The sequence below is a fragment of the Staurois parvus genome, unplaced genomic scaffold (genome assembly GCF_062004578.1).
Source record: "Staurois parvus isolate SC_StPar_1 unplaced genomic scaffold, SC_StPar_1.0 ptg001058l, whole genome shotgun sequence".
In the NCBI taxonomy this organism is placed as follows: Eukaryota; Metazoa; Chordata; class Amphibia; order Anura; family Ranidae; genus Staurois; species Staurois parvus.
The window spans coordinates 435,641-459,424 of record NW_028318854.1 but is presented as its reverse complement, the minus strand read 5'-3'; the positions used below and the strand labels follow the sequence as shown (position 1 = coordinate 459,424).

The 23,784-nt window shown below is 42.1% G+C and overlaps 1 protein-coding gene across 2 annotated transcripts in view; it reads left to right on the top strand.

The window, feature by feature from the left end:
* The window catches only part of MAP4K1 (mitogen-activated protein kinase kinase kinase kinase 1), a 115,117-nt gene that overhangs the window by 65,514 nt on the left and 25,819 nt on the right, over window positions 1–23,784 (top strand). For both annotated transcript variants that reach the window (XM_089658195.1, XM_089658194.1), the window contains exons 12-16: window positions 3,820–3,936; window positions 8,942–9,017; window positions 9,103–9,152; window positions 11,918–11,970; window positions 22,644–22,691. In XM_089658195.1, coding sequence (XP_089514321.1) covers window positions 3,820–3,936; window positions 8,942–9,017; window positions 9,103–9,152; window positions 11,918–11,970; window positions 22,644–22,691 — 344 coding nt within the window. The remainder of the gene's footprint in view (window positions 1–3,819; window positions 3,937–8,941; window positions 9,018–9,102; window positions 9,153–11,917; window positions 11,971–22,643; window positions 22,692–23,784) is intronic.

Here is a 23,784-nt window from a genome sequence, read left to right as displayed (position 1 = left end):
CCAAACTGCGCCCCCCACCCATTCATGTTGTGCAAGCTTAGGGGATCCTTCAGTCACTCTTGTCAGCCATGCAACAGAATGAAGGTACCCCCATCCCTAAAGTAAACCATTGTGCCCAGGGCAACGGCCCTCCTGCCCACCGCTTGTCCCGGCCCTGCATGTCTTACCAGACTAGACCAAGATGGTGAAAAAATCCAATCCTTCCTTTCAAAGTGTCCTGCTGCATAGTCCTAATTTTAGGATAAAGAAGGAAGGGGTAAAAACTATTATAGTTTTTACTCACATATGGGAAATTTTTGGAATAGTATGAGTTTTTTTTTGTTAAATTTCAAGTTTTTTCAAAATATATTTAAAGACTTAAGTTGGTACTGAACTCTTTCCATTTTAAATGACATTTATTAGTATTTGGAGAATAAATAATGGTATGACAGAAAATAGCAGGTGTCCATTTTTCCATCCGAATATACAGATGTGCATCAAAGCAGTTAGTAAGTATCTAGATCCAGTGCTCCAATATAGATAAATCATTCACCAAGACATCATCAATGTCAACAGATTAATTCTTAAAAAGAAATTTAAAAAAGTAACCTATACTTTAATGCTTATATGAAGGAATGTGGCAAGTATTGATGGAACATTTGAGAAGTCTGAGGAACCAGGTTTGCCATTCTTTCAGATCGTAGGCTTCTCGTTGGTCTTTTTATCCATAGTAGCTCATGTGTGTGCTTTAACCACATGCCGCCCAGCCACTGTACAAATACGGCGGCAGGGCGGCACGGCTGGGCAAAACCACGTTTTAAAACGTGTTTTTAAAACAGGTAGGGGGCGCACGTGAGGCGCGCCGCCACCCTACCTGTCCCGCTGATCACAGCCACGGATGTCAGTCTCCGGGTCACAGCTGGTCGTTACCGGCTATGTCTCGGCGATTAGCGGCAATCAGTGACAGAGAGCACAGCTGCAGTAGCTGTGCTTTCTGTCAGTTCCCTGACAGCTCCTGACATGCTGATCAGGACAGAAGAGTTTCTCTCTCCCAATCAGCGGTGTTCCCTGCAGTACACACCCCCGCCCCCTAGTAAAACACTCCCCTCACACAGTTAACCCTTTCACTGAATAATAAAGTTAACCCCTTCCTCCCCAGTGCCATTAGTACATTGTCAGTGTTTTTTTTTTGCACTGATCACTGTATTGGTGTCACTGGGGATGTCAGTGACCCTAAGTCAGTTCCCCCCAGTGTCAGAATGTCCGCCACAGTCCTGCAGTCCCGCCATAAGTCGCTTATCGCCGCCATAAGTCCCTGATCGCCGCCATAAGTCACTGATCGCCGCCATTATTAGTATAAAAAAAAATTAAAAATCCCAGTATCTTTCCCGCCATTTGTAAACGCTATAACTTTCACGTAAACAAATTAATTTACACGTATTGGGATTTTTTGTAGCAAAGACATGTCGCAGAATGCATTTTGGCAGAAATTTATGACTAAATTTGATTTTTACATTTTTTTTTACTGGACATGTTTTATAGCAAAAAGTCCAAAATATCGTTTGTTTTCCTCAAAATTGTCAGTCTTTTTTTTATAGCGCAAAAAATAAAAAACGCACAGACGATCAAATACCACCAAAAGAAAACTCAATTTGTGGGAAAAAAAGGATGTAAATTTCATTTATGTACCGTATTGCAAGACCGCGCAATTGTCCGTTAAACTAGCGCAGCACTGTATAGCAAAAAAATGGCGTAAATTGTAGTATCTATACCATAGTTTGTAGACGCTATACCTTTCACACAAAGCAATCAATATACACTTACTGGGATTTTTTTTTACCAAAAACATGTAGCAGAATACATTTTGGTCTAAATTTATAACTAACTTTGAGTTTACTATATATTTTTTATAGCTGAAAGTAAAAAATATTGTTTTTCTTCAAAATTTTTGGTCTTTTTTTGTTTATAGCGTGAAAAATAAAAAGCACACAGGTGATCAAATACCACCGAAAGAAAGCTCTATTTGTGTGAAAAAAAGGACGTAAATTTCGTTTGGAAGCAGTATTGCATGACCGCGCAATTATCAGTTGAATTAGTGCAGCGCCGAGTAGCAAAAAGAGGCCTGGTCATTAAGGGGGGTAAATCCTCAGGAGTGCAAGTGGTCAATGATGGGGTTGCTAATTAAAAGTAGATACGAGAAAAGCTCCTGCTTTTGATGCACCCTGAAGCTTTCTATAATTTTCTGGTCTTCAAGCAGGAGGACATCTGTCATAATTTTTCTGTATACTCCTGCCATGGTAAGAGACAAACCCAGGAATTCTAGCAATGCAAACTTCTTAACAACAACCTGGTAGGGGAATTGACTTACCTTTTTACAATGTTTGGATATGTGCTAATAGTCTGATTTTTTTTTTCTTAAACTTTGTGACTTCTGCAAGCTTAGCCTGATGCAGCAACTGAAAGAAACACTGTCCCTGTTGCTCACATAAACCAATAATCTCACTTTCATTTTCTTTTTTTTTTAAATATATTTTTATTGATTATATTTTTCAAAATCCAACACAACACTAATACATTATCATCAATTACTTGTTACAATTTTCATTTTATCCAACCCCCTCATTCCCCTCCTTCCCCTTCCCTCCCATACTCTCCTTTTCTATTCTCTTCTTATTTCACTAATGCTCCATCTTCACCATTTATTATACCTCTTATCACCTTATTCCTTCCTCTTCTCATTCCCTTTTCCCATCTACCCCGTCAGTTCAACAAATCTCTGTGTATTCATATATTCATACCACCTTTCCCAGATTTTTATACATTTTCTCATTTTATCTTCTCCACTGTGGTATAGCTCTTCTTTCCTATATGTATATTCTACCCTGCTTATTCAATCTTTAACTTTAGGTGTTTCTTGGTCCTTCCAAAATTTAGGGATCAATCCTTTTGCCACATTAATTAAATGAGGTACAATTGTGTTATTATTTTGTTTACTGAGAGATCCGTGCTATGAAATCAACACACCTAAGGGTCCATTACTATACTTTCTCCTCACTTTCATTTTGTCATCTCCTCTAGAACGATGAAGGAAAAGCTGATTGACTCCTATGGCCAACAAAGACAATTCTGAGGCCCAGTTGCTACTCTTTTCAACGCAATTTTTTGTGCCTCTAATATAAATGAGGCAAATAAAAAGGTTCATTTTTGCCCATAACAGTCAGTTTAATTTTCTTCTAATCTGTAGATGTTGTGGCTAATATATTTTTTTTTTAAGCGCATGAAACATATTATTACCTCCCCCCTACAAACATTTCTGCTTTAGGCCTCCTGCACCTAGGGCATTTTTGCAGCCACTTTTAGGGGCGCCAGGTGGGATTTTTACTGCTTCCAAACGCCCCTCCATGTTATCCTATGTGTCCATGCACACATAGACTTTAGTTTTTAACAGCAGTATCGTTTACCAGCAGGAAAAAAAACAAGTGCGTCCAGGAGCAGCAGTGTTTTGGCAGAAAAAATTCTTGATGCGTGTAAATGCGCCTAAACATGTGTTAATGCTAGACGCGTTTAGCGGTTGAGCGTTAATTCATTTCAATGCCCAGAATAAATTATTATTTTGGGTAATGAAATGAATGAATGCCCAAGCGCTTGACATTTGCAAAAATGTTAGACACCTTGACAAGCGTCAGGCGGTTTTTTCTGCCACAACGCTGCTGCCAAGAGGAGGAGCGTTTATAAAACGTCCTGGGTGCATGAGGCTTTATAGACCTTCATGTGGCTTGTCCTTTGTCAATTGCTCTTTCTCTGTCTTCTTTCTCTCACTGTTCCTCTGACTTTCCACAGCACCAATTTGTTGCTCAGACAGGGCTCTGTCCTTTTCTAACACAAGAATTACTGGAAAAGTTAAGAGACCCAGAAAAGCACAGTGATAACTCAAACCCTGAAGAGGATGACACAGAGGTAAGTTCTAATTATGGAATTAATGAATCATTTAACTTCCATTCATTAGTTTATAACTATATATTTTTTTTTAAGTTTTGTATACTGAAACGTTTGGTGACCCCTGCTCTTGATTTATCTAAGTCCACCCAGCTCACTGCATAGCAAGATCCAAATTTATTTTAATGACAAGTCCATTACTATATATAAAGTCCGGGACAGACTATCGTAGCTTAAAGTATTACTAAACCCAGGACCCTGCATTCACTCTATCTGGTCTCCCACAGTAAACTGAACACGGAAATGCAATTATATTAGTAAATATAAACTGGTAAATACCTTTTATCATCAACAGTTAGAGCAGTCTTGTGACTTCTGTCAGTGCCCAGCAGAGCACTGGTTAAAGCTAGTATGAAGAATTTCCTTTATGCTCTATGAGGATGCAGAACCCCTGACCTCTGTCTGGACAGTGCTGATTGGTCCTGTACTGATCACATGCACTCTCCAAGAAAAAAAAAACCTCTCTAGCAATACACACAAAATTAAACATGCGCAGAGTGTCTCCACATGATATGTCGATAAGAGGAGGGCACTGGAAGAAGGGGAGGATCAGAGAATTCAGGATCAAACAACGTTTTTACACAATGCAGAGGGTTAACCCCTTAGGTTCCACAGTGAGTATAACAATCATGCTTTACTTTATATACAGACTGATTTTACTGTTGTGGGTTTAGTAACACTTTAATTGTTCACCCAAAGTGAAATTGTACTGAAACACAACTCTATAAACCTGCACTTTTATTGGAGTTAAATAACCACAAAGATCCATGCCTTCAGTTTCATTGTTCACCCTTACAAAGTTCAAGAACCCCAAGAAAAGCCTTTGCATTTACTACATTTCTGAGTCAGAGCTTAGGCACAACTCTTACTTCCTATTGACCATTCCCGGGCCATTTGATAGTATCGCAGGAAGTTGGCATTGCTGTATGGGATGCAAGAAGTTGGCAACTCTCTTGTATGATAATCAGAAAATGAGTGTATACAAAGACTATTTGGGGGGTTTCCAGGGACACTGCAGTAGCACGAATAAAGAATTATATTTTCTAAATATCTAAACCCATGCTTTAGTGTTTTGTTTCATCAGTTTCTGTATCCTTAGTAGTTCTTTGCTATAATTCAACTCAGGTCACTCTATCCCAAATAAATATTTCATTTTTTACTAATAATGGTAAGCTGAATCATATGTTGGCTGCTTTTGATATTGACTTTAAGACATCCTTGGTAAGATATCTATATCTGAGATTGCAGTTCCTCGCACTTGCAAATGTAACTCACTGCATTAATACTAGTTGGAGGATGTTAATTAAACACAAGATGGCAATGTTCTGCAGTTCATTCATTCAGACCCTTTTGAAGCAAAGCCTTGCTGAACTTGTATGCTGGTAGCAGGACTTCTGTACTCAGAAAAGGAGTGAACAGACTATATTGCCAGAAGAGCTAGCAAAGGGGCGGGAGTGTATATATAGTTAGGTCCATATATATTTAGACACAGGCACAATGTTAGTTTTTTCAGGTATTTACCAAAACATATTTAAGCTATAGTTATATAATGGATATGGGCTGGACATGCACACTCTCAGGTTTAATTTGAGGGTATGTACATCCAAATTGGAGGAAGGGTTCATGAATTACAGCTCTTAAGAGTAGCCATCCCCCATTTTTTTCAAGGGACCAAAAGTAATTGGACAATTAAATATAATCATAAATAAAAAGTTCATTTTTAATATTATGTTGAGAATCCTTTACTGGCAATGACGGCCTGAAGTCTGGAACCCATGGACATTACCAAAGACTGGGTTTCCTCCTTTCTGATGCTTTGCCAGGCTCTAACTGCAGCTGTCTTCAGTTGTTCTTTGTTTGTGGGTCTTTCTGCCTTTAGTTTTGCCTTCAGCAAGTGAAATGCATGTTCAATTGGGTTGAGATCAGGTGAGATCAGGTGATTGACTCGACCATTGCAGAATATTCCACTTTTTTACCTTCAAAATAACCTGGGTTGCTTTTACAGTGTGTTTTGGATCCTTGATCTGTACTGTGAAGCATCGTCCAATCAACTTTGCTGCATTTGGCTGAATCTGGGCTGACAGTATATCTGCAGAATTCATCTGGCTGCTTTTGTCACATCATTAATAAACATCAATGACCCAGTGCCACTGAAAGCCATGCATGCCCATGCCATCACACTGCCTCCACCATGTTTTACAGATGACGTTGTATGCTTTGGATCATGAGCTGTTCGAAGCCTTCTCCACACTTTTTTCTTCCCATCATCCTGGTACAGATTAATCTTAGTTTCATCCATCCAAAGAATGCTTTTCCAAACTGGTCTGGCTATTTAGATGTTTTTGGCAAAGTCTAATCTGGCTTTTCTATTCTTCAGGCTTATGAATGGTTTGCACCTTGTGGTGAACCCTCTGTATTTGCTGTCGTGAAGTCTTCTCTTGATTGTAGACTTTGACAATGATACGCCCACCTCCTGGTGAGTGTCCTTCACTTGTCTGGATGTTGTGAATGGGTTTTTCTTTACCATAGAGAGGATCCTGCGATGATCCACCACTGTTGTCTTCCATGGATGTCCATGCCTTTTTATGTTGCTGAGCTCACCAGTGTGTTCTTCTTTCCTCAGAATGTACCAAACTGTTGATTTGGCCACTCCTAATGTTGCTGCTATCTCTCTGATTGGTTTGTTTTGTTTTTGAAGCCTTACAATGGCCTGTTTCATTTGCATGGTCAGCTCCTTTGAACGCATGATGTAGGTTCACAGCAATAGATTCCAGATGCAAATACCACACTTAGAGAATCAACTCCAGACCTTTTACCTGCTTAATTGATTAAGAAATAAGGAAGGAGTAGCCCACACCTGGCCATGAAACCGCTTTTGATTCAATTACCCAATTAATTTTGGTCCCTTGAAAAAGGGGGGGTGGCTACTCTTAAGAGCTGTAATTCCTAACCCTTCTTCCAAATTGGATGTACATACTCACAAATTAAACCTGAGAGTGTGCACTTTCAGCCCATATCCATTATATAACTATAGCTTGAATATGTTTCAGCAAATACCTGAAAAAAGCTAAAATTGTGCCCATGTCCAAATATATATGGACCCAACTGTATTGAGGAGCCTGGGAACTAGGAAGTAGATGGTAAGAGGCAGAGGATGGTGTGTGTGGAGAAGGCCATGTGGGACTCCGGAGATCCAGGCTGGTTTGGGCCATTTTGGAGAGAAGGAAAGAAGAACTACAGACTGTTAGTATCGCTGACATGTAAGACAGTCAGTCCTGCAGACAAGAGGATCACAGCGCGGTCATCAGCATTGGAGGGACCAAGAGAACACAGGGACCATCCAGCAGAGAGACTCTTTCCCTGCAAAGGCTGCAAACCGGGTGAGAGGGTTCCATAACCCAGATCATCACAAGTTGCAAGTTACTGTGTTAATTTCAGTTGTTCAGTTCAGAACACCACAGATTGTCACACTGAAACTCAGACTGCCTAGTCTGTACTATGGCCTACTGCTTGTCCAACCAGTCCATCCCCCACAGTTACTACCTTTTGTACCACTAGCCCCTCCCTTCTAGATTGTAAGCTCCAAGGATCAGGGCCCTCAAATCCCTCTTGTATTGAACTGTATTGTTGCTGTATTGTCTCCTGTTATATTGTAAAGCGCTGAGCAAACTGTTGGTGCTATATATATCCTGTATAATAATAATAATAGTGTCTCACTACAATCCTGAAAACGCAGAACTCCCTGCAGACAAGATTACACTAGCATCTTATTTCAAGCCTCTTCCAGCTCCAAAGGAACTTGCTTCACCAGACAGGCTCAAGACAGACAGGGAACCAAAAATGCTCAGCCTCAAGAGGGTGGCGCAACACAAGTATGAGGCAGTTGCCTTCTCTGTATTTTTAAGGCATTTGGTTTGATTCCAAGGCAGGGGGATCCAGTATGGCACTGATATCATACTCCGTTTCATTGCAGGCCATATAAGCATTATGAACAAGTAGGTGCTACACCCAGAGATAATCATCATGGAGGTGGAATGTCGGTGGTCTGGCTCTATGTGTCTTCCCAGTACAGATGCAACTGAATAATGAGGATTGGTATAGTTGTCACTCATCTTCCCGAATAGTAAACTTTATTGAAAAAGTAAAATGTGCATATAAAATGGTTACGTGTTCAGCAATAAGCCTTAGTCATAGCAATAAAAAACCTTAAGTCATTTTATATGCACATTTTACTCGTCCAATAAAGTTTACTATTCGTGAAGGCGGGTGCCGACTATGACAATCTTTATTCACATCAGCATTATGGTTGCCCTCAAAGGGTCAGTTGTATCTGTAAGACTAGATGTCCACAGCACCCCACTCCCTCTTAAATCAGATGTCAAGAGTCCCCCACCCTCCCCTATATCACAGTGCACTCCATTACCTTGTGCTGCTGCTGGAAAGAAGCTGGTGGCAGAACTGGGAAGCAGAATGTGCAGGATCTGCTGAATGTTAAGACCAGGGGAGGCAGAGATGAGGGGCTGTTGAGGATGCACAGAGAAGTGCAGGATCTAATGGGGGAGTTCTGTCATCCTCTCTGCTGCCAACTGCTGAGACAAGGTGGGGCGAAGATGACGGGGGTACCACAGCTTCAGGAAAGGTTCGAGAGCCACATGAAATGGCCTTTTGGGCCGATTTTGGCCTGTGGGCCTTGTGTTTGACACATGTGCAGTATGGGAACTACACCTGTTCCTACTTACCTCGTCAAGTTCCTAAAAGGAGATGCCAACTCATGCTTCAATTCTCCAGTGACTAATAAATCTGTCGAAAATATAATTTTGTGTGGACCATTAGCTTATGTAGGAGTGTATAGCACAGAAATTAAGTTAATTTCTCAATAATGAGAAGTGTATCATAGAATTATCATCAACATTTCATTGTATTACTTTAAAACTACCAGATTAACAAAAAATTTAATTTTTCACAGCTCTTTTCAGTGTTCTCTCGCATCCTCTCCAAAAAACGCCACCCCAAAGCCAGCCGTTCATCCTCAGACATTCAATGTGAGTAGCAGTGGTCACAGATGGGGAGGGGAAATGTCTTTGTACTATCTGCTGATTTTTCTTTTTCTCTGTTTTTCCCCCTTAGTTCGCCAGATAAAGAACAAAACACACAAGGAAGAGCCAAGAGTAGCAATGGTAAATAACTATGCTAACCCTAGTTCCTCAATATCTTCTGGGAGTTTTCATAGCATTGGATAATATAATATTTGGTTTGTCTCAGGGAGGATGTGATGTAATATGGCGCAACTACATTGTGTTTAGATATGATTTTTCCCAACTCCGTGAAGTTATGGTTGTAGAATTAACCTCTGCTTCCTCGTACTTCTCATACAGCTCACTGGGGAATGCAGTATGCTGCAGTTTAAGTCTCCATGGGATTTTGTAAATGAAGGACACTTATCTATTTACTGTCTGCACAGAGTTTCCCCTCTAACACTGCTCCAACATTCCACTAGGCAGCCTAGTGAAACCAATCGCTGGTAAAAGTTCACTCTTGGCACTGTCCGCTCCAAAATGTTAGTGAGAAAGAATTTTGAGCTGCACTCCTCAATCTGTAATTATTATTATTATTATTATACAGTATTTATAAAGCGCCAATAGTTCGCTCAGCGCTGTACATTACAATGGGGGACAGAACAATAACAATACAATACAATGCAAAACATGAGGGGATCGAGGGCCCTGCTCTTTCGAGCTTACAATCTAGGAGGGAGGGGATGGTGGCACAGGAGGAGAAAGCTGTGGCGGATGGAGTGGTAGGAAGAGTGGAGGAGGTCGGCAAGTTAGCAGGGGGTGGGGTAGGCTTCCCTGAAGAGGTGGGTTTTCAGGGTGCGCCTAAAGGAGAGGAGAGTAGGTGATAATCTGATGGGTTGGGGCAGGGAGTTCCAGAGGATGGGTGACACCCTGGAGAAGTCCTGGAGGCGGGCATGGGAGGAGGAGACCAGGGAACTAGAGAGAAGGAGGTCTTGTGTGGAGCGGAGTGTGCGTGCTTGGTGGTACTTGGATATTAGGTCGGTGATGTAGTTCGGGGCAGTATGGTGGACAGCTTTGTACGTCAGTGTTAGGATTTTGAATGCCTTTACAACTCGGTGTAAGCTCAGTGTTGCCAGAAACACTCCACGGGCTGTCTTAAATTGAGATGTTTTGCCCTTTAGTGGGACTTAATTGTGGAGAGACACTAAGGTTAGAACCCATTAGGGGGCGAAATACATTAGAGGAAGACAGCTTGTGGAGTGTTATTGTCCACTTATGCTTAATGAAGTTATGGAAGCATTATGGATTTACAGAGTGCGTCTCGAGATTCTTTTTATTCAGTGTTCATCTTGATGTCCACAGGTTGTCCATACATGGAAAAATCTGATAGTTCAGTGCCTGTAAGGTCATGCATTGTTCTCAGACAGTGCTGTAGACAGTGCCAGCTTACTTTTCTTTTTCTGTGATTTACCTCCAATGAAATTTTCCAGCTACACAGGTCTCTAGATTAGCACTTTTTATAGAAGTGTTCCTGCTTTAAACTCCATGAGATTGTCTTTTGGTGTTACAATCTGGCATGACCCCCTTTGGGAGGTAGATACTGTAAGCCCTTGCTTTCCTGTCTAATTCTATTGCTGTATATAAGCCAAGCTGACTGTAAAAGAAAAAAAAATTCAGAGCCAAATATACTTTGCCAGTGTATGCTGTCGCTGATGCTGTCTGTTAAAGTTGTACTGTTCAGGTAACACCAAGTGCAACTAAAGCAGGCCATAGATGATGGGTGTATTTCTTGTCTGCAACCACAGGCATTACAGGAAATTGCTTGTTTCCACTATCAACACAGTCAGTGTTGATGGGGGAATCCCTCCCGTGGAGCTATTGAGTTCTCCCAGAGGGAGCCGTTCCTGCCGGAAGAACACAGACTTGGGTCCAATGAGCCTGCCCATACATAGATCGAATCTCAGCCAGTCCCTGTTGAACTGGCCAAGATTCGAACCATCTATGGCCAGCTTAAGGTATCAATAAAACATGTTACTTAAATGATTTACATATTTTCCATGTTGCTCATCCTCGCTGTACATTGTTTTTTAATTTAATTTTTTTTTTCATTGAATCATGTGCTTCATGGCAGTGCCCAGCTTCACATCTTTTTTTTTTGACAGTAGTTTGCCTAAGAGCACTGAAAATGGCCAGAACTTAAAGAATATGTAAACACAACATTTCATATTCCTAATATGTGCCTGTAGTACCATGTAGTTGTATGAAAAAGTATCCTGTTCTTTTTGTATTGCTTCCTTTCCATGAAATCCCTGGTGTTCCTGCCAAGCCCTGTGCTTTCTCATTAAAAACTGACCACACTAGTCATGAGAGCACATGCCTCCCTAGCTATGCTGGGAACTCAGCCTTTGCTCCTCCAATGATCAGACTTCTTCTGACGCCTCCTGGCACAGCCATTCACTGTGAAGATCAGTGTGCTGCTGCTGCTGCTTCTCTCCCCCCCACTCTCCATTCTCAGCTACATAAGGAGCTTAGAGAGAATGTGATTAGTTATTAAAAAAAAGGGGGGGGGGAAGGTATTTATAATTTTTTTTTTTGTATTTCCATACACAAATGTTTTACCTTTTATTTCTAATTTAAACTGAGCGGGTTGTTTTAAAAGGTGAGAGTTAACATACACTTTAACTAAAAGGTTTGTTGGTAATTTGATAGATCTTTCCCCCCCAAAATATAGACGCCCAATATGAGATCCAACCCACCAGTGTGTACTGTTTTTTTGTGGGTGGACAACTGAGACTTGGAGAACAGGTTTGCCCTTTTACTAATCTTTCCTATTAATATAGACTAGAAAACGAGAGTGATCATCATTTTCTTGGGACATTACTTCTACTGGAACAGCTGCTTTAGCCTTATCTCTTTTTTTCTTGCAGGCTGATCCAGAATTGGGCCCTCAGGCACCTCAAAGCCCACCTCCATACATAAGGTAAGTTAGAAGAGGGCAGCTTTTTTTTAAAGAATTTTAGGTAATTGAGAGCATGGTTGTTGGCACTTTTCAGGTGCTACTTCATTAGGATTCAAGCATACTTTTTTTTATTTTTTAAAATTTAATTTACAGTAAATTCATAAAAGACAACGTCTTAAAATATGTGCATTTATTTTGATGCTCAGTCCTGAACTATTTGCTACACATAATTTGTTGCCCTATTATACCCCACCGGTCAGCCACTTTTTCCAATAAAACAAATTTTATAGTGGTTGTATATATATATACAAGTACAGACGTGTATGATTACAGTTGCATAGATACAGAAGATAAGAATGTCATATTATGTCATAATGTTGTCTGAAGAAATATAGCATATCATAAAACACTCAACTGTGAAGTGTTATTATACACATATCACAATAAAGTTGACTTTGTCCTGGTTATGTTAGCAGTCAGGACCTTAGATGCAAATTACATAACTGGCAATTTAAAAAAAACATTGAACTACAGATGTGGGTGGGGGAAAAGGAAAACTAACGTGTCCACACGATCCCACTGTATGTAGCTTCGTGGGTTATCATTACCACAACCTGAATGTAAATCCAACATTAGCATCTCAAAATGGGGGTATATAAAGATAATTTTGGTTATCTAACTGTGGAAATTAGATACTATCTCTACCTTGTGTAAGGAAAACAGGCATTAGAACACTGGATCCACACATTGTAAAGTCTTGCCTAGCCAGCTGTCCCATATTTTATGAAATTTCACTGGGCAGCCTCTGTAGGTGTAAAGACCTTCATTAGATGGAATATTATATACGTCTGCCATCCATTGTTGGAGGCCAGTCAGTCACTTTTAATTGTGTAACATAAAAGCACTGATCTTTTGCAGTCTCAAATAGCTGGATCATTAAATAAGGTAAGGGTGAGATTTAATACATTTTGCAGGATAAATATACTAAAAACAGGGCACCCAGGCTACCCCAAATAACACATACCAAGAGGAGGGGGCTCTCAGAGCCAACAAAATATGTATCTTAAATTGTACAGTATATAATACTGTATAAATATATATGAGGACTATAGCTTATGTTATCCCACATGGGGTGTAAGCTTGCTTCTGGTTGGTTCCACTGTTAACCCAGGTTCTGATCTCTTAATGAAGCAAGCAGCCAGGCACAGGGTATTTTCAGCTAGGTGCATCAAATCCCATTCAGTCCTCAGACAGTATTTTTTGTTTTGTAGAACTGGGATAGAGATTGGGAAAAGCTTTGGGCTGCCCAGAACTAAACAATTTAAATGAGGACACTTTCTTGAAACAGTTAACTGAAGTAAAATGTAGTTTTCTGCACAAATGGTGGTGATAGCTCAGCACAGGGAGGCTTCCTCCAATGGCGCAGTCCTAGCAGAATGTCTGAAACAGTCCCTCTGACAAGAAGGGGTGTACAGACAACAGTCTTTCTCTCAGGATTCCTTTGAGGCCTACTCACTGTGATCCAGGCAGTTTGAAGGTCTCCTTCACTTCAGCCGACTCTGACACAAGGTGACACAGGAAGATCCTATTTAGATGTTTCCCCGGTGTTCCTGTTGATCCTTCAGCTCCTTGGTGAGCTAGAATCATCCAAAACCTCTTAAGGCTCCTCCTAAGCATTGGAAGGTCTAACAGCACTTCCAGGCTTGGTCAATCTCCAGCAGATGAAGAATCCTGCTACTCTCTGCTCCAGTTCCTATATACCTCTCTGTCCCCTGCTGGTCACTTTCCTGACCAGGGATTGGCTGAGGCGGTATACAGGGCCAGCTCAGGCTCTACCATCTCCACCCACTATGTTATAGAGATTGGATGGAAAGACAGGGGGAGACAGGCAGACCTGTAGCTGCAAAACTCAGAGTAGGCAAAAAAACCAAAACAAAACACAATCACAGCTCCGCTACTACAACAGAGGCAATATAATTTTTTTTCGGGGGGAATGCAGTTCCGGCACCTCCAGCACTGGATGTGTGTACTGTAATGGCAAGGGGTGCTGGAGCACGCTGGAGGGTCTATTGATATTTACTGCTGGGGGATCTATTGTCACTTGTAGAGATCTATTTTTGTATGAGGGTTTAGTGTTGCTGGGGAGGTCTCTTGTTGCTGATAGGAGACCTATTGTTGCTAGGGGGGTCAATTGTTGCTGAGAAGGCTCTACTAATGAGGGAGAGGTCTATTGTTGCTGGCTGCTGGAGGGTCTATTGATGATGGTTGTTGGGAGATCTGTTGTTGCTGCTAGGGTTGATCTTTGGTTTCTGGGGTGGTATTTTGTTGTGGGGGGCCCATTGTGACTGGGTAAGGGGTCTATTGTTGCTGGGGTGGGGTCTATTGTTGTGTTGGGTCTATTGTTGCTGGTTGATCAATTGCTGATGGAGGGTTTTATTGTTGCTGTGAGGATCTATTGTTTCTGTAATGGGGTCCCTTGTTGCTGGGGGTGGGGGAGCAATTTGACTGCTTTTCTTGTTAGCATTAATACATTAATAAACCAACTTAACATTCATGATATACAAAATAAATGAAAGTCAAAATATCCTTTGAAGTGACTGCCACCAAATACATTAAGGGACAGGTACAGAAGCAATCCTCTTCACAGGTTCAATGTAGTCTAAATCTAAGCCACCACATGTGTTTTACCAACCACTCTGAGGCTTACCAGAGAGACTGTGACCCTCATGAGAGAAGTCGAAAACAGCGTTCGCATAACAATCTAGAAGTGGTCGCCAACAAACTTGATCACCTCCATCGGGTCATCTCCCATTCATGTGGATAGGATCAATAGATGGCATACAAGAGAAAGACACTCCAATAGAGTAAATCCGGTACAAATTTAATGTTAAAAAGGTTAAAAACACTCACATGCAAGCCGTGTATACAGGTGTCTCATAGAACTACACATCCCAAAATTTCTCAGAACTAGCGCACACATGCATTACCGCTGCTTTAGTCACGGACTGAAATCGTCCAGTGCTTATCTGTTCCTGTCCTAATTTATGACGCTAGCTTTGAAATGTGCGCACATTGGAAGGGACTCGCGCTGACACACAAGTTCAGTCTATGAATACTTCTAGTTTATTATAATGAAAAAGTAAACTTATATATGCAGAATGATGCAAGAGTCATGTGACAACAGCATAAGCATTATATTTGATTGGTCATTTCCACACGAAAACAATCTCCGTCATGGTATAGGTGTGATCTTCTTCCAGGCCTTATCTCATAGAGAAGAAAAACATTCCTTTGTTTCCCAAATCACACGGTGGGAGGGGGTCTGTGTGTGTGAGCAGACATTTCTTAAGCAAGGATTTCTTATAGTACCACAAAGCCCAGCAGGCAGAAAATATTCACACAACATATGTATTAAAGTATAAAAGTAAATATTTATAAAACTTATAGAAATAGCGTATATATATATATATATATATATATATATATATATATATTCAATAGGAAACGAAATAGGCATTTTACCAAATCCATCACAGTCCCCTCTTAAAATGACTATTTTTACTCTGTCCCTATAAGACCTAGCTCATCTGTCCTTATGTACCTTGGAACTCTTTTATGCTGTACGTTAGACAGGTGATGACTATTTCATCACCTCCCTTGCCACAGACTTTGTACATAAGGAAGTCAGATGCTATCCCTACAAAATTGTGAGATTACTGTTGGCGGAGAGGGACCGTAATAGGGTATAAGGTTTTTCTTCATCTATCATGTGGGGATCCTCTTGCTCCTGGTTCAGGAAGGTAGGTGTTTTGTTGTCTACAGCTTTGCTCATCAATTTCCTCACACATGGTATAACACAGCATACAACCAGGGACAGGAGAATCAGAATTATTAATACAGTTACCCCTATTTGGACAAGTATCTTTTGCCACCCACTCTTCCAACTGAAATATTGCTCCCACAAGTCTGTGATCCCTGAATTCTTTTTCAACTCAACTGACAGATCTTCCAATTTCTTTATAGACAGAGTAACCTTACCATTCAGGCCAGTATTGTCAGGAATATATGTACAACATGTTCTGGTTCCTTCTATCATTTTATAGACACCTCCTTTGTCTGCTAAAATCATGTCCAGAGCCATTCTATTCTGGAATGTCATGTAGGATGTAGGGGCTAACTGGTCAACGATTCCTTGAAGGGCATCCCTGGTATAATTCACAAACCTCTGTTGGTTGTAGTATATGTAATGTATCTAATCTACATTTTTATTAACAGTTATCATGGGAATCAGGGATTCGAAGCCTGCTTTACTTGGTCTTTGGCTTTAAATTTATTAGACACCCCCCTTGGGACTCCAATGGCATCTATATACACATGTGGGTCAAAACTGCCAGAAGGAGCTTTTCGCTTCCTCCTACGGCCAGGCGTTGGGTCAGGGGTATTTTCTGCTAGGATGTGGAGAGGCATAATGGCCTTTGCAAGAGCATACTCACCAGTCCAAATCCCTTCCAATCTGGTTCTAATCTTTTGGTCCCCAGTAATCATCCATGACATATATGTATAACTGGTCACTACTATCGGAACACGCTCGTTGTGTCAAGATCATATAGATTATGGTCATAGCACCACATGGGATCTATACTACAGAAATCAAAGGTGAAAATAGCTACATGAGTGTTGGATGAGTTGTACCAAAATATAGTGGTGTCACCTATTTCAGTGATATCCACCTGTTGAGCCTCTGTCAGACTCATTAGAAAAAGGATATACAACATAGTTGTCATGGTGTAGATGACGCCTTTCCCTCAGGGTTTGGGACTTTCTTGCAGTGGGAGGCGTGTATCCAAGTGTTCTTCCCGGCCACCTTGTCAGAAGGGGCTGTGGTCAGCAGAACTTGGAAGGGACCATCATATCTTGGCTCAAGGGAATGTTTCCTCATAAATATCTTTACTAATACCCAATCTCCAGGTAATAGGCTGTGAGTTCCTGTATCTGACTCAGAATCTGGAATGGAGAAAACACTTGGACATGGATACGGGTTAATTCACGTGATAATACAGTCACATAATCAGTTAACACATCAGATTGTAATTGCAACTGTTGTGGAAAATAAAAACCAAATCTGGGGGCTGAGCTAAACAAAATCTCATAAGGGGATAGGGAGTGTTCTCTCTTGGTGTGTATCTGACACTAAATAGGGCAATAAGCAGACTGTCTGGCCAACTCATGCCAGTCTCTTGGGCCATTTTTTAGCATTCTTTCTATTTTCCCACTACTTTGGAGGTGATGGGGGTATGGAACGCCAGAGTGACTCCTAATGCCGCCCATATTTCTTTGGTTACTGAAGCTTTGAAAGCGGGGCCCTGGTCACTCTCTATCACCTCTGGAAGCCCATATCTGCATACAACCTCAGTGAGGAGTTTCTTTGCTGTAACTAACATGACTGCTAAAACAACTGCGAAGGCCTCTGGCCAACTGGAAAACATGTCCAACACCACTAGGGTGTACTCAACCGCCCACTCTTTGGCATCTGGATATGATCAATTTGTATCCTATGAAAAGGGTATAGGGGTTTGGCCAAGTGTTTCTGTGGTGTCTTCTCTGTGCGTCCCGGATTGCACTTTGCACAGATGGCACATGTTCTGCAAAAATTGTTCGTCAATGTGGTGATTCCAGGCGCTATATAGTACTTGTTGATGAGAGAGTTCATGAGGCTCTTTGACAGATGGGCTGCTCCGTGTGCCCACTGGACTACAGCTGGAAACATATTCTTGGGTAAACAAAGCCTCTTGTTGCACTCAAACAGACCGTCTTTGAGAATAGCTCCTCTCCGTCTCCAGCTTTCTTTTTCTTCTGGACTTGCTGCTTCTTGGAGTTCCTTGAGGTAGCTTCTGTCCACAGGTAATGTCTGTAAGGTGAATATTGGTTCCCACTTTCCGGTCACCTCTCCTTCCATTTCTGGTGGTCCCATGGCCGCTCGTTTTGTCACCAAATCTGCCAGATTATTGCCTTTGGCTTCTGAGGAGTTTAATTTCCCATGAACTTTTACCTTCAGAATAGCCACTTGAATGGGTAGAAGGAGTGCTTCCAGCAGTCGTCCAATGGCTGCTCCATGTCTTATGGACGTACCTGCCGCAGTCATAAATCCTCTTGCCTTCCATGTGGGTCCAAAGTCATGGGCCACCCCAAAGGCGTATCTGGAGTCTGTGTAGATATTGGCCCTTTTTCCTTCCGCCATCTGGCATGCTGTTGTAAGTGCTTGAAGTTCAGCTCCCTGTGCAGATATTGCTGGCGATAGGGCTTTTGCCTGTAGGACTGTGTCTGCAGTAGTGACCGCAAACCCTGTGTAATATTTGCCTCCTTCATCTGCATATCTGGAACCATCAACAAAGAAAGTGAAGTCTGGATCCTGCAGAGGTGTTTCACTCACTGTGGGGAGATGGAAGGTTTCCATTTTCATCACTTCAAGACAATTATGAGGCTCAGTGGCTCCATCATCCTCTCCACTTTCTTCATTACCTTCATTACCCCCCTCAGCAATTGGGAGGAGAGTAGCCGGATTCAGGGTTTGGCAACGTAGGAGAGTGACGTTATCAGGAAGTTGGAGGGAACACTGTAGTCTAAGATGCCTCGTTGTGGACAAATGTTTAGGTTGGACTTGGTTTAGAATGGCAGCAATGTCATGCGGCGCCAGAAGAACAAGTTCATGTCCCAGTACGATATCAGAGGTCTTATCCAGCAGAGCTGGAGCAGCGAAAACTGCACGCAGACACAAGAGTGCTCCTCTAGCCACTGGGTCTAAACGGCATGAGTAGTAGCCTACGGATCGTAGGCAGTCTCCGTGGGACTGGGCCAATACTCCTGTGCCATGGCCTTGGCGTTCAGACATGAACAGTTTGAAAGGTTTCTCGTAGTCTGGTAGAACCAGGGCTGGGGCTGAAGAAAATAAGCGTTTTAGAGCCAAAAAAAAGTTGGAGTCGGCCTCTTCGGACAGATGGAAGGGCTCAGACTTGAGAGCATCGTAGAGTGGTTGCATAAACCAAGAAACATCAGGAATCCATGACCTACAGTAGGATATGAGGCCAAGAAAGGCATGGAGTGGCTTCTGGCCTAAAGGGAGTGGCAAGTTCTGGATGGCCTTAACTCTTTCCTCCGTAAGATGCCTTGTTCAATGTGAGAGGCAGTGGCCCAAGAATACGACTGTTGTAGAGCACCATTGCAACTTCGGTTTAGAGGCCTTACAGCCTTGGTGTGCCAAATAACATAGTAAACTCTCCGAGGCTTCTTTAGCCGTGGGCAGGTCATCAGCACAGAGGAGAAAGTCATCCACATATTGAAGAAGGACCACTGCCGAATGTTCCTTTTGCCACGTGCCCAGTATGGTGGTCATGGCTTTGGCAAACTGGCTCAGGGAATTTTGCGCCCCCTTGTGGCATAACTGCCCAAGTGTATTGCTGCCCCACATGGATAAAAACGAAGAAGTATCTACAGGGAGGATACAAGGGAACGCTGGAGAATGCATTTGCCAGGTCCACCACGGTGAAATACTTTGCTGTTGGAGGTACCCCTGTGAGTAAAGTGTGGGGATTTGGAACGATAGCTGTCTCTAAGACAGTGGCTTCATTCACTGCTCGGAGGTCCTGTACCATCCTGTACTTCTCTGGTTCTCCTTTGGGTGTCTTCTTTTTTTATCGGGAACAAAAGTGTATTACATGGAGAGGTACAAGGTATGAGTGCACCATTTGCCACAAGGGACTTGACCTGCTTCGAAATGGCCTTAGATTGCGCTGGCTTCAGTGGGTACTGTGGTTTCCTGGGTAGGGGAGCTCCAGGCTTCAGTTCCACCATAATTGGGGGTATCTTTTAAACGTCCAATATCTTCGGGTCCTGTGGACCATAGACAACTTGGGATTCTGCTCAGCACATCCGGTGCTACGTAGAATGTACCATTGACTTGTAAGACCGGACACACTGGGTAGAGGCGGCTTACTCGAGGCGTTGGCCTTCCAGTTGTCTAATTTGGTGTACCAATATGGCCGCCTCCAGGAAGTGTACTGGGCTGGGCAGGAAGGGACAAAGCAGGTGCAGCAAGATGGCTGCCATCAGGAAGTGTACTGGGCTGGGCAGGAAGGGACAAAGCAGGTGCAGCAAGATGGCTGCCATCAGGAAGTGTACTGGGCTGGGCAGGAAGGGACAAAGCAGGAGCAGCAAGATGGCTGCCATCAGGAAGTGTACTGGGCAGGGCTGGGGTGGCGGGCATAAAGTGGGCGTTAGATGAAGGGCAGGGCTGTCCCTCCCCTCCTCCACCCCACATTCCAACATAGGGCGGTGGTTTTAGCACACTTCCAATTACAATTTTGTGATACACATACATTATACAATCGCCTTTTTCTTGAATTTCTTCCAACTATCCTTTATGCAACGCTTTTACAGTTTTGTACCAAACTTCTGTCACGTTCAGCAAACCTTTATCACATAAAATTCCTCTCTGTTCCTACAATGATTTATGCCAGTCCTGACCTTCAGCTTACAAACTTTCGCTACTTTAGATAACTTTTTAACTGCTTCACTTCCTTCACACCTCTTCACAATATGACATGCCAGTAATCCTTTTCAATATTTAACACATTAATGGTACACATAAACAGTTTTTTCTTTTCTTTTTTTTTTTTTTCCCTGTAGCAATACCTGTTCTGTCCACTACTCTTTGTGGATAACTTTGGCTACATTATACCAAGCTTCTTGCTGTCTTCAGCAAAATTCTTTTTTGTCAACTAAGACATCTTTCTTCTCTTCTTTTTTTTTTTTTTTTTTTCGCCATTCTTTTGGCTGTAAACGACCTACCTTATCTGTGATTCCACATACTTTCACTAACTTAACTAATCCCTTAACATACTGCTCCCCCTCCCTCTGTGCAACCAGGTCACGTGCTAACATTCCTTTCTAGGGGTCTTATCAGCGTCTGACCCATCTCCTCCTGTCTCTGGTCCTTCCTAACAGAAATCTAAGACACTTCACAGGCTGCTGTCCAAACTTTCCTTAACCCTTAACAAACCCCAACCTTCTGTTATGAATGGCAAACATTAACTCACAGATACACATTTAGGACATAACATAGCAGTCTATCTTGGTGGGCTATGACTACAGATCACTGAGTAAATCTTCCTAGCCCCAAAAATGGCTAAGGCACCACGCTGCCACACTAAAGTGACGCGTAACCCGACACCTCCTCTCTTGTGGTCAACACACAAGGTTACTACACATCCAGAGAAATTATGTGTCAAAACCCTCAGTAGGTCCACTCCTCTTCCACCTCAAGACTGATACATAAAAACACACAACAGAGACCCAGGTAACAGATAAGCACATGCAGGTATATTTAAATAAACTCCGGGCAAGCAAGGTTACCTGCCTTTAGTGACCTTTAGCAGCCGTACTAGGCACAGGTATGAATCAACAACAAAGACAGGATAAGCAATGGTAAGATAGCAAAATATATCTTACCATGCTCCAGAGGTGATCAATCTCCGGCCTGTCCAGTTTGACTGACAGCTAATGCCCTTTTCATGTCGGCAAGCTGCAGGTTCATTACTCAGTTCCCGGGTTTCGGCACCAATTGCTTTAGTCACGGACTGAAATCGTCCAGTGCTTATCTGTTCCTGTCCTAATTTATGACGCTAGCTTTGAAATGTGCGCACATTGGAAGGGACTCACGCTGACACACAAGTTCAGTCTATGAATACTTCTAGTTTATTATAATGAAAAAGTGAACTTATATATGCAGAATGATGCAAGAGTCATGTGACAACAGCATAAGCATTATATTAGTCTTTGATTGGTCATTTCCACATGAAAACAATCTCCGTCATGGTATAGGTGTGATCTTCTTCCAGGCCTTATCTCATAGAGAAGAAAAACATTCCTTTGTTTCCCAAATCACACGGTGGGATGGGGTCTGTGTGTGTGAGCAGACATTTCTTAAGCAAGGATTTCTTATAGTACCACAAAGCCCAGCAGGCAGAAAATATTCACACAACATATGTATTAAAGTATAAAAGTAAATATTTATAAAACTTATAGAAATAGCGTATATATATATATATTCAATAGGAAACGAAATAGGCATTTTACCAAATCCATCACACCGCGACGGCCTCAGGCTCCGCCTGGCACATTTCATCATAGATGACGTTATCAAGGGCACATTAACAAATGCCATACAATTTATTTAGCACCAGAATATGATACTTGGTATCATTTTGTGTAATCTCCAAAAGGGGCGGTACTGGGAGGTGGGTAGGGGGTGGAACCAAGGGACGGTTCTCCGAGGTAAGTAGGGGGCAGATACCAGGGGTGCCTCAGAAGGTGGGAGTTCTGCACCTATTCTCTGAGAAAAAAAAGCCCTGCTAGCACCTAACTGCTACACTGGTCCATCTCAACACACTGGCACACGCACATGAACCAATGTCTTAGATTGTATTGTACTTGTTAGAAAAAAAAATATATTTAAATTTAAATATTTACCTGCCAGCAGTGGTTAACAAAACAAGATTCCAGACTTAGATCCATGACCAGGCATCCCAGAAATGATGTCCCCATATTCCTCCTAGCATTACTTTCCTTTTATATAACACAAAGATGTCCATTTAGCAAGTAGAAGAGGCTGTTATTTAACACTGACTTTTATATTGCAGTTTCTGCTCTGATGATGATGACGATGATGACTATGATGATGTTGATATGTAAGTGGCCGACTACAACAAGTATTAAGTGTGATGTGACAGTTGGCCCATACCCTCCTGTAGCGGGTCATGGCTAATATGAATTTGTATGTAGTTATAGCTAGCAATAGAACACTACAAATGCCACATAGGAGGTGTGGATTAGCCCTCTGTTTGTCTCAACATTCCACCTAATAAACAACTGATGTACTGAAGCTTTTACTAGCATAGCTATACATATTACCAGCTCTCCAGTTGCTTAAAGAGGAACTGAACTCTGGACGTTGAGCCCAAACAGGCAGGAAGAGGGCAAAGAACTAGTCACCAGTATTGCCCACATTGTGTTCTGCACCATGTCTCTCTGTGGAGGCAGCCATTTTGGTGTAAGCAGGGCTTTGGTTCCTCATATCAGAGCCTGCAGCAAGGAGAACAGTGAGCAGCACAGCAGACACATCAACAAATCCCACTCAAACTCCCCTGAGGCTAGCATCCAGAGGCAGCAATGCCTGGGATTTACACTGCAGGTATAGAGCTAAGAAGCACAGAAATGCTTGGGCAAACTCATATAGCAAGAAGTGTACTGCCACTTTTCAGGAGGAATTCCAAACAAAACGTACATTTTATAGGGTGTTGCGTAATTTCTCCAAATGTTTCCTATACCATAATAAATCTTAGCATTTTTTTGTTCAGCTGCGCTAAAAAAAAAAAAAATCTTAAACAAACCTCCCTGCAAGATAAGAGCATAATGTGCTAGTATGCATCTTCCTTCCAGGTTTGCGGGCTGTGGCCGTTTGACAGCCCGAGACACCAATGACATAATTCCTGTGCATGCTTGCGGGCGTTTCGGCCACTACATGGCTCTCTCAATGGATGGCAACAATGCTGCTACAGTAAATATCTCTTAAACAGTACATGTTTAGGAGATATATACAGTACCCACAGGTAAGCCTTATTAAAGGCTTACCTGTAGATCAGGGGTGTCAAACTGGCGGCCCTCCAGCTGTTGTGAAACTACAAGTCCCATCATGCCTCTGCCTTTGGGAGTCAGACTTGTAACTGTCAATCTTGCAATGCCTCATGGGACTTGTACTTTGGCAACAGCTGGAGGCCTGCC